General features: G+C 51.2%; 1 protein-coding gene across 1 annotated transcript; it reads left to right on the top strand.

Annotated features, from left to right (window-relative positions):
* The first annotated feature begins 618 nt into the window (after window positions 1-618).
* Hpd (4-hydroxyphenylpyruvate dioxygenase) lies at window positions 619-12,476 on the top strand. Its single transcript, XM_040731406.1, has 14 exons — window positions 619-900; window positions 1,008-1,034; window positions 1,480-1,542; window positions 1,837-1,941; window positions 2,443-2,485; window positions 2,632-2,714; window positions 3,673-3,762; window positions 4,913-5,016; window positions 6,213-6,290; window positions 7,722-7,884; window positions 7,985-8,056; window positions 9,971-10,093; window positions 12,000-12,116; window positions 12,192-12,476. Exons 1-14 carry the CDS (start codon window positions 898-900, stop codon window positions 12,300-12,302), a joined length of 1,182 nt encoding a protein of 393 aa, XP_040587340.1. The 5' UTR covers window positions 619-897; the 3' UTR covers window positions 12,303-12,476.
* The last annotated feature ends 1,819 nt before the right edge of the window (window positions 12,477-14,295 follow it).

Here is a 14,295-nt window from a genome sequence, read left to right as displayed (position 1 = left end):
CATGAATAAAGCCATAACCTCCGCTCTAATAAATGCTTAAGTTAGAGCAAGGCCGAGCCCTACCTGCCTAGTTCTCAAAGCAGAGTAACTAATTACAAACACAAATAGAGCCATACCATACTCCAAGTCCCATGTCATCTGATGAATCCCCCTCTGTATTATCCATCACCACGCCCCCCACCTCCACCCTTTTTCTGAGACAAAGGTCTCATTGTATATCCCTGGCTTGGCTGGTAAGTACTCACTAGGTAGACCAGGCTGGACTTGAACTATGGGAATCCTCATGCTTGACCTGTAGAACTCGGATTATAGACATGTGTCACCACACTTGGCCACTGTTCCCATTTTCCAGAAAAAGAAACTGTGGTTCCTGTGCTTGGGGACTTTCTACAGCAAAGCCTGGATATAAACCCCCTACACCCGTGCCTCTAGTGATCACGGAACACAACATTTACCCTAAATATAATCTACATGTTCGCTTTGCAAAGTGGGTTTCAACCAACCCCAAAGACCCAGTTGATCCCCCCTGAATCAGAGGCCCCTGCACTCAAGCTGGCCTTGCTTTCAGGGCTTCCAGTCCAGGTGGCAAAGATCATGGTCCCAACCCGTGTCCTCGAGGGAATGTGCCTTGGCTTCTTGCCCTGGTTCTGCTCTACTGACCAGTGAGCCACAGCAACGTCACTGAGTCCGCACCTCTGTCCTGCCCCTGTGAAACCAGAACTGACTCAGGGGTTCCCAAGCTTAGGCGCCCTCAGGGTTAGCTCAGCTCTCCACCCCCAGGAAGGCCAGGCCAGGGGCGTGCCCTGCCTTTGCCCAGTGGTAAATACGCTGTCCGGCACGTTCCCAGGCTTCTTATCCCAGTCTTCCTCACCACTCCAACTGTGACCGCCATCCACCATGGTAAGTCTGTCTGGGCCGTGGGGGTAGCCGGGAGTGCCAGCCCATGGTGACTCTTCAAGAAGTCCCTGTGTCATAACCTCACATTGCGTTTTTCCTTTCCCTGCCAGACAACCTACAACAACAAAGGACCAAAGGTAAGCGGAGGAGAAACAGGGTTCCTTGGCCTAGGAGGGAAACAAGGTGTCAGGGTAGAGGAGGAAGGCTGCCCGAGGGTGTGGGACATATATGCCTGTGTCCTCAAGCACATCCCATCCCCTCCAACTGACCGAGCTGGACTCAATGGCGGCTTCCCGAAGGGCGCTTCGGAAATGCCTGCTGAGCTCTTAAACCTGTTCAGACCCTTTCTACAGTCCACCTGACACCCAAGCTGTTCCCACGTATGCTCATTTCCTTCTGAGTACCCTGGGCAGGCGTCCTGTGGTGTCCCAATCTGAGCCCTCTTACAAGAAGTGTCCTTGGAGGCTAGACAAAGATGGAGGTGGTGGGTGACATTCTCCTAGGTTCTGGGATTGAGGCTGGAGAGAGGTGCTAAAGGAACCGGCGTCCAGAATTCAGCCTCCCCTCTCTTCCGTCCTGCAGCCTGAGAGAGGCCGGTTTCTCCATTTCCACTCTGTGACCTTCTGGGTTGGCAACGCCAAGCAGGTAGAAAGGCTTGCGGGGGGGGGGGCAGAGGACAGGCCAGAGAGCTCCTTAAGGGGGCTGGTCTCTGCTGGAACTGGGATTGGCTGCCGTGAGGGGAGGATCCAGGCCAGGCTAGAGCTGGCACTTTGGATCCTCATTACACAATCATAGTAGACCTTTTGGGGGGAGGAGGGGCCTGTCTCCCTGGTGGGGGGTCTCCAAATGAGGAGCAGGAAGGCAGACAGGAGACTGGGGCTCCCTGCTAGGGGTCTCCGGGGTTGTCCCCACAGCCCTCTGAGCCACTGTGCCATCTAGGCTGCCTCCTTCTACTGTAACAAGATGGGCTTCGAACCGCTGGCCTACAAGGGCCTGGAGACTGGCTCCCGGGAGGTGGTTAGCCACGCCATCAAGCAAGGGAAAGTGAGTACACACTCAGGTGTCTTGGTGTTGAGGGCTCCCGTGTATCCTGCACGGGTATGCTGTCATTTCAGGACACGTACCCCGCTGGTTCCAAGATGCATGCATGCACGGCAGAGCTGCCACTGACCCGTGCCCTGGGCAATGAGATCTTCTTCGTTTCACGCCCTTCTCAAACAGGCCTAGCACTGGCTCCATAGAAACTCTAGGAAAACCTGGGATGTTAGGGAAGGGAGTTGAAGTGGTCTCTGGTCCAGGGATCCCTGGAGTCCTCTCGGCACTGACCACTGAGGGCCCAGTGCATGGCTACCACATGGGAAAGCCCCCAGCTCTGAGGACCAGGGGGGAAGCTGAGGCGAGAAGGAGCTGGAGCACATGGTCCAGGGATTCTGTGTGGTTGAGCCTTGTGCCCCACCAGGGGCGCCATAAAGTAGGCGGGGAAGATGGAGGGCATGCAGCTTACCTTCTCCCTGCCACCAATCCCATCCCTTGTCCACTTTTTAGATTGTGTTCGTTCTCTGTTCTGCTCTCAACCCCTGGAACAAAGGTGAGGGGCATCGCAGGGGGTGGCAGCATGGCTCTACCAGCTGGCTCAGGGCATGGGCTGGGGCATGGGTGAGGCTGGAGCCCAGAAGGCTGGGGCTGCGGTGGGCGCTGGGAATTCCACTGGCTGTGTTCTCCCGCTGGCCACAGAGATGGGTGACCACTTGGTGAAGCATGGCGACGGGGTGAAGGACATCGCGTTTGAGGTGGAAGACTGCGATCACATTGTGCAGGTGAGAAGCAAGCCTCTGCGGCCAGGATCCCACCAGTCAGGCCGGATGCTAGGGGGACAAGCACCCTGTCCTTGACTGTATCTGCTCTCTGTGCCTCTTGTCCATACATACAAAATGGGGATAATCATAGCCTCGCTGAAAGGTTGGAAAGAAAATGGATCAAAATGGCTATGTCTGAAGCAGAGTTCTCAAGAGGCGGCCATGGTGATGAACACCCTGAGCCTCAGAGGGAAGATCAGGAGTTCAAAGTTACCCTCAGCTACCTCGAGCGCTCGAGGCTAACCTAAGCTACATGGGACTCTCCTTGAAAAAGAGTTTCCTTGTTTATGGGTTGGGCTCGGTGGTGGTGGAACACTTGCCTAAGCACTGAATGAAAGAAAATGGTGGCTTAGAGGGTCAGCGAGCAGCTGTGAGATTTAGTGTGCGGCTTGGCTTCTCTGCTTGTTTCCTCGTCTACAGAACGGAGAGGACAATGCCACCTCTGTGTAATATTACTGTCAGAACTGGAGAGATTAACCCCTAGGGTAGTGCCTGGCCTGTGATAGGAGCACTTCTTGTAACACGTGAGCTCCTGCTAAGAAAATGTGTGAGCCTGGTGTTCAAGGCACTTGGCACAGGGTCTGACACACTAGGTGTTCAATTACCGGCAGTTCGCATTTTGCTATATGACCACTCCTCTTCTAGGAGGGGAAACCGAGGGCTGGAGAGAGGGATGGTTCAAAGAGTCAGTTGGTAGAGGCAGGGCAGACAAGCACACTGGCTTGCTTTGTCTCATAAGGCCAACCTCAAGCCTGGGCCTGTCTCTCTACCTGCCACACGGGGCATGAGGCATGGTTCCAGAGGACCCACCTGAAGGTAGGTGTCCCTGCTTACATTAGGACTACACAGGAGGAACAGCGCAAAATGTCTCTGGGAGGCTCCAACCCTGACCATCCTCCCGATTTGGTCTCCCACATAGAAAGCCCGGGAACGAGGAGCCAAAATTGTGAGGGAGCCCTGGGTGGAAGAAGACAAGTTCGGGAAGGTGAAGTTTGCGGTGCTACAAACGGTGAGTGAACTCTGATGGTCCACTCCCACTGTTGTAGGAACCCAACCACCGAGACACCAGGACACCCCCCCCCAACTCACCCATTATACCAACTACCCACGTGCCTCAGAGTGTAGCCTTCCTCAAGACTGGCCTTTATCAGAGGCTGCTGGGAGCTACCAGGCATCCTCCGCAGTGGGAAGTGACAGCTTGGGGGGGGGGTAAGCTTCAGCTGAAGCAGAGGTAGGGGCTTTAAAAAGGGGGGAGCAGTGGCGTCTGAGGAAGCCATCCCCCAGTAGCTTGGTGTGTCTGAGCAAACATCCCATCTGTGGCACTGCTGAAATGAACAAAACTGAAACGGGACTTCCCATGCGACCTGGGCACACGCCGAACCTCCCGGAGCCTCAGTTTCCTCAGCTAAAGCTCCTGGAGGACAACGAGGATCCGCTCTCTACAGGGGCGGTGAGCCTGTGCAGCACGCCTGTTATCAGGAGACCGAGGCAGCACAAATCCCACTCCCTTCACGTTATATGAAATTTAAAGTTTGCTAAAACTGGTCCAGGGAGGAAGGTCTGTGATCTCACAAATTCCAGGCGCTTAGGCTCAAATCCAGCCTGAGTAACTTAGTGAGATGTTGTCTCTGAAGCCTAAAAAGTGGAGAAGGGGGCTGGGGTGGCAGAGGGGAGATGGTACAAACATCAGCGCGTGAGTTCAGGTCTCCAGCACCTAGATAAAAAGCCAGGCACGGTGGGGGCTAGGGACATAGAGCACTTGCCTGGCATATGTAAGAACCTAGCTTCAATGCCCAGCACTGGGAGGAAGGGGAGGAGCCCGGCACAGCAATGCATACCTGTGACACCAGCATTTAGGGTTAAGGGGAGACACAGAAAAAGCTCTAGGACTTAGTAGCCAGTAAGCCTGGGCAATCTCAAACAAACATAAATAAAGCCATGAAGAAGAAAACCAAATCCCCGTGTCACAGTTTCTGGACCTACAGGCAGACTGGAAAAGATACTACCAAACAGAAGGCCCGCCATGCATTCCAGAGAGGTTCACCCACCAAGTCAGGGTCAGATTCATGGTGAACTCAGAGTTCTGTGGCTGCCTGGACCTTGATAAGGTTGGGAGGGTAGGGGCTTCTCCCTGACTCCAGCTGCTTCTCACCCCGCAGTATGGAGATACCACACACACCCTGGTGGAGAAGATCAACTACACTGGCCGTTTCCTACCTGGATTCGAGGCTCCAACATACAAGGACACCCTACTTCCAAAACTGTGAGTGCCCGTTGGTGTGGGGCTGGTAGAAAACTATGCCCTCTTTCCACTCTGTGGAGGGGGCTTCTCTGGCGACTGGAACATCTGGAGGCATCTGCTGGGGAACTGTTGAAGGTGGGTCTGGCACCTAGCAGTGGCATAGAAGACAAAGGCCTGGGCTGGAGAGATGGCTCAGAGGTTAAGAGCACTGGCTGCTCTTCCAGAGGTCCTGAGTTCAATTCCCAGCAACCACATGGTGGCTCACAACCATCTGTAATGAGATCTGGTGCCCTCTTCTGGAGTGCAGGCAGAACACTGTATACTTAATAATAAAATCTTTTTTGTTTGTTTGTTTTTTGGTTTTTTCAAGACAGGTGTCTCAATGTAACAGCCCTAGCTGTCCTGGAACTAGCTCTGTAGATTAGGATGAGCTAGAACTCAGAGATCTGCCTACCTGTGCCTCCCAAGTGCTATGATTAAAGGCGTGCACCCCCAGGGCCAAGCCTTTTTTTTTTTTAAGTTTTATAAGCAATGGTGTTTTGCCTGCATGCATGTCTGTGTGAGTATCAAATCTTCTGAAACTGGAGTTCTAGACAGAAGGGAGCTGCCATGTGGTTGCTGGAAATTGAACCCTGGGTCCTCTGGAAGAGCAGTCAATGCTCCTAACTGCTGAGCCATCTCTCCAGCCCAATAAATAAAATATTTTTAAAAATGGGGATGGGGAGAGCCAGAGGTGGTGGCGCACACCTTTAATCCCAGAATTTGAGAGGCAGAAGCAGGTGGTTATCTGTAAATTCAAGGCCTGCCTGGTCTATAGAGTGAGTTCCAGGATAGTCAGGACTACACAGTGAGACCCTGTCTCAAAAAAGGGGAGGGGGAATGTTAACAGCTGTTGAGTTACCTGTGCCTAATGCACAGCAGGACCTGCCACATAAATGTGAGCCTCTAGAGTTCTTGAAGAGTTTGTGGCAATGGAGAGGTTTGGGGGGTGGGGTTAGTCTTCTCTATTTCCAACCCTTTCTTTTTTTTTTTTTTTTTTTTTTTTTTTTTTGGTTTTTTTCGAGACAGGGTTTCTCTGTGGCTTTGGAGGCTGTCCTGGAACTAGCTCTTGTAGACCAGGCTGGTCTCGAACTCACAGAGATCCTCCTGCCTCTGCCTCCTGAGTTCTGGGATTAAAGGCATGCGCCACCAACGCCCGGCTCCCTTTCTTCTTCTAGACCCAGATGCAACCTGGAGATTATTGACCATATTGTAGGCAACCAACCCGACCAGGAAATGGTGTCTGCCTCGGAATGGTGAGTCCCTGGCCTGCTCACCTCTGTGTTACTTATTTTTAATATTTTGTTTTGTTTTGTTTTTCCAGACAGGGTTTCTCTGTGGCTTTGGAAGCTGTCCTGGAACTAGCTCTTGTAGACCAGGCTGGTCTCGAACTCACAGAGATCCTCCTGCCTCTGCCTCCCAAGTGCTGGGATTAAAGGCATGCACCACCACGCCTGGCGCCGCCCAGCTTATTTTTAATATTTTTATTTATTGTTTACGTGTGCTTAAGTGTGGGGACACACACATCCCACAGCACACATGTGGAGGCCAGAGAACAACCGGTAAGAGTTGACTCTCAGCCAGGCGGGGTGGCACACGCATTTGCCCTAGCACTTTATCTGAAGTGGAAAATAGGGTACAGGTAGCGGAAGGCTAAACTGACGTTACAGATTCATGCATTCACTGTGAAACTCTCACCTTCATCAAGGAGTGCTGCTACCTATAAAACCAAGCCCACTTACTTATATATTATTTATTGTTTGGTTCCTTGAGACAGGGTCTCTCTCTATATCCCGGGCTGTCCTGGAACTCACTCTGTAGCTCAGGCTGGCCTTGAACTCAGAGATCCTCCTGCCTCTGCCTCCTCAGTGCTGGGATTAAAGGCATGCACCACCTGGCAACACTAACCTATTTAACTGGGACATTAACATGGCCTAGCTGAGCTAGCTATAAAACAAACAAACAAACAAAAAACACTCTGTCAAGGTAGCAGGCTTTTTTGGACTGCCAGTTCCCAAATCACGACACAGAGATTTATTAATCATGAAAGCATGGCTTCAGCTTAGGCTTGTTTCTAACCAGCTCTTATAACTTAAATAAACCCATTTCTATTCATCTACATGCTTCACGTGGCTCATAGATATTATCTTTCCTCCTGCATGTCCTAATTCCTCTGGCTGGTGATCCCACCTTTCTTATTCCCCAGGACCTCTCTGTCCCAGAAGTCCCACCTAACCTCTTCCTGCCTAGATATTGGTCGTTCAGCTCTTTATTAAGCCAATCACAGTGACACATCTTCACACAGAGTAAAGGAATATTCCACAACATACCACTAAGCACAGCCCAGCCCTTTAAAGGTCTCAGCTCTTCAAAACATCTCAGTGTCAATTAAATGAGTTTGGGTAGCACATTCAAGCCATAGGATTGCACCAGCATCGCCCTCCTATAAATGAGGAGCAAACTCCTGAACCTCGGTTGGAAGCATGGCTTCCCATCTATATTTTGGTTACAAGACCCTTCCCATTCTCTTGGAAGAAAACTATCAAAAGAACAAGTCTATGATGTGTGTGACGTCACAGTTAGTGGAGCCTGCTTCCGGGGCATATGCTCGCTGGTGGAAATGGGAAGACAATAAGTGGGACTGGGCAGGCACTCGAGGGGTGTGTCCCCTGGCCACCATTTTGCAGGTACCTGAAAAACCTGCAGTTCCACCGTTTCTGGTCCGTGGATGACACGCAGGTGCACACGGAATACAGCTCTCTGCGCTCCATCGTCGTGGCCAACTACGAAGAGTCCATCAAGATGCCTATTAATGAGCCAGCGCCAGGCAAGAAGAAGTCTCAGATTCAGGTGGGAGAGACAGGGAGGGAGGGGTGAGGGCTCTTATGGGGCAGAGGCCTGAGTGACAGGACAGACAATAGTGGGCTCCTCTCTTGTTCCCTTCCTCTAGGAATATGTGGACTATAATGGGGGTGCTGGGGTCCAGCACATCGCTCTCAAGACAGAAGACATCATCACAACGGTTAGATCCCTGCTCCTGTCCCGTGTGTCCCCTCTATTTTACCTGGAACAGTCTCTGCTGAATAGAGTAGGAGGGGGTGATGGCAGTCCCTCTGGGAAGATGACAGGGCTTTCCTTCCAGATCATGCAACTCATGGTTACCCTCGGCAACTGTGATGGGAGAGTTCATTCTGCAGAAAAATCCAGTCCCAAGTATAAAGAAGCCAGGGCTCTAGTCCCAATTTACTGTGTGCGCCAGGGGATTCAGTCCCTATCTGGACATCAGTGTGCCTCACTCTAAAAATAAGAGTATTAGCCGAGAGGTGGTGGTGCACCTTTAATCCCAGCACTAGGGAAGCAGAGGCAGGTGGATCTCTGAATTTGAGGCCAGTCTGGGGATCTCTGAGTTTGAGGCCAGTCTGGTCTCTACAGAGTGAGTTCCAGGACAGCCAAGGCTACACAGAGAAAACCTGTCTCAAGAAAATAACAGCAACAACAAAAGATTATTAGACTATAGGGCTACTTAAATCCTTTCAGCTAAATTAAGCATGCTTTGCCTATGGATGCAGCCTTCAAGGAGGCCAGAGCCTAGCTGGTCCTTAAGGAAGGTCTAATTCAGAACTGGCCCAAAGGATGGACAACAGATCGGTGTAAGGGCTGTGTGGAAACAATCTAGGAAGTAAGAGAGTGGAAGGTGAGACATGGCACATCTAAATAAGGCGATCGAGGAGGGCGTCCTCGTCAGGGTCTCTGTTGTTTGATGGAGCACCATGGCCAGAGCAACTTGAGAAGGGAAGGTATATTCCGCTTACACTTCCACATCACAGTTCCGCTCCGCTTACACTTCCACATCACAGTTCCGCTCCGCTTACACTTCCACATCACAGTTCCGCTCCGCTTACACTTCCACATCACAGTTCCGCTCCGCTACACTTCCACATCACAGTTCCGCTCCGCTTACACTTCCACATCACAGTTCCGCTCCGCTTACACTTCCACATCACAGTTCCGCTCCGCTTACACTTCCACATCACAGTTCCGCTCCGCTTACACTTCCACATCACAGTTCCGCTCCGCTTACACTTCCACATCACAGTTCGTCACTGAAGGAAGTCAAGACAGGAGCTCAAACAGGATAGGATCCTGGAGGCAGGAACTGATGCAGAAGCCATGGAGGGTGCTGCTCACCGGGTTGCTCCTCACAGCTTGCTCAGCCTGCTTTCTTATAGAACCCAGGACCACCAGCCAGGGGATGGCACCACCCACTAGGGGCTGGGCCCTGCCACACCAATCACTAATTAAGAAAATTCCCTACAGGCTTGCTTACAGCCCGATCTTACGTAGATATTTGCTTAATTGAGGCTCCCTCCTCTCTGATGAGGAGTGGGTATGTCAAGTTGACATAGACTAGCCGGGACAGAGGGCCATGTGGAGGAGGAGGCGTTGGAGAAGAGATGCCCACAGAAATGGGGAGAGTACCCCAGACAGAAAGGCCCCCCGAGACAAAGATGAGAAAGCCAGGAAGGTTGTGGAAACAGTGAGGAGAGGTGTGTGGCTGGGACAGAATGAGGGAGGGAGGCAGGAAGAGACGGGAATGGGGACAGATGGTAAAGGCCGTGGATGGGACCTTGAATTTTGACTCTGACACGTGACATCATCGTGGAATGCTTTATATCTACCTAAATCACCCAGCTGCTATGCTGAGACAAACACAGACGTCTCCCTACCTCAGCTTCCCTAGCAGTACACAGAGAGGTGGATGCCGAGCACGCCTTCTGTGAGAGCAGCCGTGGCTGTTCTGTGGGGAGGAGGTCACATGGCGTCCTGACAGAGGAGCTTGGACAGGGACCCTGCCATCTCCTGCACCGTCAGCCCCTCCTGGCTACAGCAGCTGAGCTTAGGCAGACGGGATGACCTTGACCCTGCTCTGTGACAGATCCGCCACTTGAGGGAGCGAGGCATGGAGTTCTTGGCTGTCCCGTCTTCGTACTACAAGCTGCTGCGGGAGAATCTCAAGACAGCCAAGATCCAGGTGAAGGAGAGCTTGGACGTGCTGGAGGTGAGGCCGGGCCCGTGCTTACACAGAAGAACAGGAACTCTGAGTTCACTGGTCCACACATACAGTGAAAACCCAGATGAGATCGTGCCCAGCATACTGGGGTGAGGGAATGGGGGTGTCAGAGACAAGTGACAGAGTTGGCACCACACAGAGAGTGAACACAAACTCACCTGGGGCTGCCTTATAGAGTCTCTGAATTGGTGACTTGAAATGAAATTTGTGTCAGAAGGTTCTGGCCACGTGAAGGGCTGGGCAGAGAGAGAGAAAGACATGCAAAGGTCTCAAAGCAGGCACAGTCTCCACGTGTGTGCAGGACAGAAAGAAGGCTACATTTGAAGTGTGACGGAGGCCAGGCAGGTTGGCAGAGGCCAGTTTTTTGGTGGTGGATGCTTGTTTTGTTTTCTGAGGCAGGGTTTCTCTGTGTAGCCCTGGCTGTCCTGGAACTAGCTCTGTAGACCAGGCTGGCCTCGAACTCACAGAGATCCGCCTGCCTCTGCCTCCTGAGTGCTGGGATTAAAGGCGTGTGCCACCAACGCCCGGCGCCTCTTTGTATTTTTATAACTTTAAATTTTCCATCTCTCTCCACCTCTCTCTGTCTCTGTCCATGTATGTGCACACTTGCATGTATGAGCAACACTTGTGGGAGCGTGAGAACATGTAGAGGCCTGAAGTTGATGCTAGAAATCTCCTCATCACTTTTCCACCTTATTTACTGAGCCAGGGTCTCTCAATCAAACCCAGAACATACTGATGTGACTTTCTCTGCTTTCTTTTCTTTCTTGAGATTTGTGGGGGGGTTTGTTTGTTTTGAAACAGAGAAACAAAATAAAAACCAAAAGACAAACAGACAAAGAAGATGTAGGTTTTTCTGTTTTGTTTTAATGTGTTGCGTGTGTCTACGTGTGGGCACTTGCTCATGAAGGCGGCCACAGAGGACAGAGGCTGGCATTACAGGCGGTTGTGACCTGCCTGGTGTGTGTGTTGGGAGCGGAACTTGGGGCCCCTGGAAGAGCAGCACGCGCTCTTGACTGCTAGACTGTCTCTGCAGCCCACAGGCCATGCCTATGCAAGGCTTGATCCCATTCATGTCTGAATAGCATCCCATCGTGTGGATAAATCACATTTTGCCTATGCTTTCATCAGTTGGTGGCTGTGAGTTGTTCTATGTTTTGACTGTCACACGGCTAACGCTTCTGTGGACTTTGGTGTACAAGGTTTTGCAAAGATATTCCCTCTCAAGTCTCTAGTGTATATCCGGTACATGCAAATATGTTTAAGAAATTCTCAGCTGGGTGTTGGTGGCGCGAGCCTTTAATCCCAGCACTCAGGAGGCAGAAGCAGGCGGATCTCTGTGAGTTCCAGGCCAGCCTGTTCTACAGAGCAAGTTTTGGGACAGCCTCCAAAACAATACAGAAAAACCCTGTCTCGAAAACCCAAAAAGAAAAAAAAGTTAATTCTGTTGATGTTTATTGTGCACGTGGACATGTGTGACACAAGTGTGGGAGTCAATTCTCTCCTGCCAGCATGTGGGTTCCTGGGGTCAGGCTCGGTAGCAAGGGCAGAAGACATGTTTAGCGTTCTGAGAAACTCCCGTTTTTTTTTTTCCAAAGTGGATGAGGCATTTTACATTCTCATCGGCAACACAGAAGAGAGTCCCAGCTTCCACCGAATGACATCTGATGGGGTTATGGGAGAATGGGGAGAAAGGAGGCCAGACCCCAAGCAGGAGTGGGCATGGGTGTGGTTCGGGAAGGATAGTCTGCACACACCTTTGGAGGAAGTTGAAACTACTGGAGAAGGGGGCTTCTATTGGTGGTGCAGGAACCTTCGAACTTTCTAATGATCCCACAAGGGTCCTATAAGAGCGGGTGAACCTTCTTCTGACAGTGCCCACTCTCCCTCCCAGGAGCTGAAAATCCTGGTAGACTACGACGAGAAAGGCTACCTCCTGCAGATCTTCACCAAGCCCATGCAAGACCGGCCCACACTCTTCCTGGAAGTCATCCAGCGCCACAACCATCAGGTAAGGCTGCGCCCAATGGGTAGCACAGGCTGCTTGCTAAATTCCCCACCTCATTCCTGCCTTCCACCACCACAGGGGTTCGGAGCAGGCAACTTCAACTCCCTGTTCAAGGCTTTCGAGGAGGAGCAAGCCCTACGGGGCAACCTCACCGACATGGAGACCAATGGGGTGAGGTCGGGAATGTAGGTCCCGCTCACACCAAGACCATGCAACATGCCGGGTACATCAATTTCCAATCGTCTCCAGCAGGGTGAGGGACAAACCCCAGGGTTCCACCCACATCATGGGCACGCCCCCTCAATTGCAAGGGTCCCTCCTTGGCTGCTCCCTTCCTTATGAGTAAAGCCACCCTCCCAGGTCCAAAGCTGTGTCTTGTGTTTACGCCCGGTGAGTAGTAGTGACATCACCTCGCCGCCAGGGGGAGACCAAGACCGCTGAGCTGCCTGAGGCTTCTGTGTGCAGGTGCAGGGTGCAAGAACTTTGCTAAGTGAGACCCCTACTGGTAGGACAAACTTGTGGAACTAGGAACAAGGGACATACATAATAGAGGCAAGGAGACAATACCGTTTCAAAGAGCAATAAATGCACTAAGACAGCAAGGTGGGTGGTGGAGTTGAGCCAGTGACTATCTGATCCAGGAAAGGTCCTAGAAAGAGCAAACCACAGACAAGATCCCAATGGCTTAAAAGCCTTTAAAGATGAGCCCTCCTCAGTGTCATCACTTGAACATCGGAACACATGAAGGGGTCGAGGGACTTTTGGGGATAGCATCCTTCCTCAGCAGTCGCAGGACATTGTTCCTGGTCTGTGATAGAGTCCAACCTGAACTCCTCAGCTCCTGCTGCGCACCCTGATCGTGGCAGTGGTGGGTGTCCCAAGCTGCATTTCTCTATGCCTTTAATGAGGTAACTGGAAAAGGAGCTAATGATCCAAAAGCTACTGGATTTTTTTTCTTCAAAACCCTAGGGTGCAGCTCAGTGGCAGAGCACACCCTGTCCACAAGAGGTTCTATCCCCAGCACTGGAAAACAAACAAAAAACCAGAGGGGGGTGGACTTTGGTTTCTCTTCTTTTTGCCTTAGTCTGGCAACCTTCCTGAACACAAACCAACTTAAAATTGGGCTCACTTTATTTTGAGATTGGGGGGGGTTCCTCACTATGTAGCCCAGGCTGTCCTGGAACTTGCTATGTAGACCAGGCTAGCCTGCTTGCCTCTGCTTCCACCCCCGCAGAGGACTGGGAATCAAACATGTGTGGCACCATACCAGGACAAAACTAGGCACACTTTGATCTCTGTGGGGGAAAAAAATCTAAGATGGTATTAGTATCATGGAGGAAAACTTCCATAGCTTCTGTTTTGGTTTTTGTTTCTTCCAATTAGAGGAAGTGTCAGGGCTTCTAAGACCATGAACTAAGAGGTGGAAAGGATAAATTGGATGCAGTGGTGTGTACTCATAATCCCAGCACTCCGGAGACGAGGCAGAAGGAGCGGAAGTGTGAGGACAGCTTCAGTGAAAGCAAAACAAAAACAAAAGATGGAGGGGTGTGAAGAGGACCAGGCTGCAGCCAATGCAAAACTCTCTCTCCCTGTTTCCATGGCTCATGCAAAAAAAGAAAGTCTCTAGTCCAGGAGGTTGTAAACCCATAGCTTGTGGGCCACATCTGGACCTATTTTGTCTGTATGATTTCAAACAAATGAGTCAGTATTTTTGTTGTTCTTAGTTTCTTTTCTTTTCGGTTGTTGAAACCGTTGTGTAGCTTGGCTGGCCAGGAACTCTACGTAACTCAAAAATCTAGCTGCTTCAGCCTCTTGGATGCTGGAATTAAAGGTATCTGTCATCATGCCCTGCTTGAATCAACATTAGGGTTCGGGTTGTTCACAGACACTCCTGTCTTAGTCTTACCTTGGTACTGCGTCATGGACAGATCCATTATAACCAACACCCCTCAGCAGGCTCGGGCCGCCAGGGTCACATCCTACACCAGCCACTTGCTACCCAGATGACCTTGGACATGTTACTTCTCAGTGCCTGTTGCCTCATCTAGTGACTAGAGAAAATATTTATCTCTAGCACTGATGTGGCTCTTACATGAAACACACTTAAAACAGTGGCCAGCACACTGTCATGTACATGGTTTCTTCTTTTTTTTTTCAGACAGCATCTTAGGATGTAGCCTAG

This window comes from Mesocricetus auratus, unplaced genomic scaffold (assembly GCF_017639785.1).
Source record: "Mesocricetus auratus isolate SY011 unplaced genomic scaffold, BCM_Maur_2.0 Super-Scaffold_100025, whole genome shotgun sequence".
Taxonomy (NCBI): Eukaryota; Metazoa; Chordata; class Mammalia; order Rodentia; family Cricetidae; genus Mesocricetus; species Mesocricetus auratus.
This window is presented reverse-complemented; position numbering and strand designations above follow the sequence as displayed.